The sequence below is a fragment of the Monopterus albus genome, unplaced genomic scaffold (genome assembly GCF_001952655.1).
Source record: "Monopterus albus unplaced genomic scaffold, M_albus_1.0 scaffold11646.1, whole genome shotgun sequence".
Lineage (NCBI taxonomy): Eukaryota > Metazoa > Chordata > Actinopteri > Synbranchiformes > Synbranchidae > Monopterus > Monopterus albus.
Genome location: NW_018139484.1, coordinates 1 through 369, shown reverse-complemented (window position 1 = coordinate 369; position 369 = coordinate 1). Strand labels below are relative to the sequence as shown.

The following is a 369-nucleotide window of genomic DNA, read 5'->3' as shown; positions in this document are numbered from 1 at the left end:
CAAAGATCTCAAACCCAGCGATATCCAGCACTCCAATGAAGAACTGTCTTGGTTGCTTTGTGTCCAACATCTCGTTGATTCGGATGACCATCCACAAAAACATCTTCTCATAGACAGACTTGCACAGAGCCATGACAGAATTGTTGACCTAGAAACAAAGGAAGTATTTTGAAAACCATGCTTGGTTTTTACTTTAGTCATATGTATTTGTAGATGGTTCATGTTTTTCACGGTTCTTGTCATTACCTGAGGCACGGTCTGACCTTTAGTCACCATCTCGTTTCCGACCTTGACTCTTGGGTAGCACAGAGCTTTCAGCATATCAGCTGAGTTCAGGCCCAAGAGGTAGGCGATTTTATCAGCCACTGA

The 369-nt window shown here is 43.1% G+C and overlaps 1 protein-coding gene across 1 annotated transcript; it reads right to left on the bottom strand.

Annotated features, from left to right (window-relative positions):
- Positions 1 to 4: 4 nt before the first annotated feature.
- On the bottom strand, positions 5 to 366 carry LOC109954433 (myosin heavy chain, fast skeletal muscle-like; the record flags this gene model as incomplete). The annotated part of the gene is made up of 2 exons (XM_020589762.1): positions 5 to 148; positions 247 to 366. Coding segments are annotated over 2 exons (264 nt in total), but the record flags the coding sequence as incomplete, so codon positions are not given.
- Positions 367 to 369: the final 3 nt, after the last annotated feature.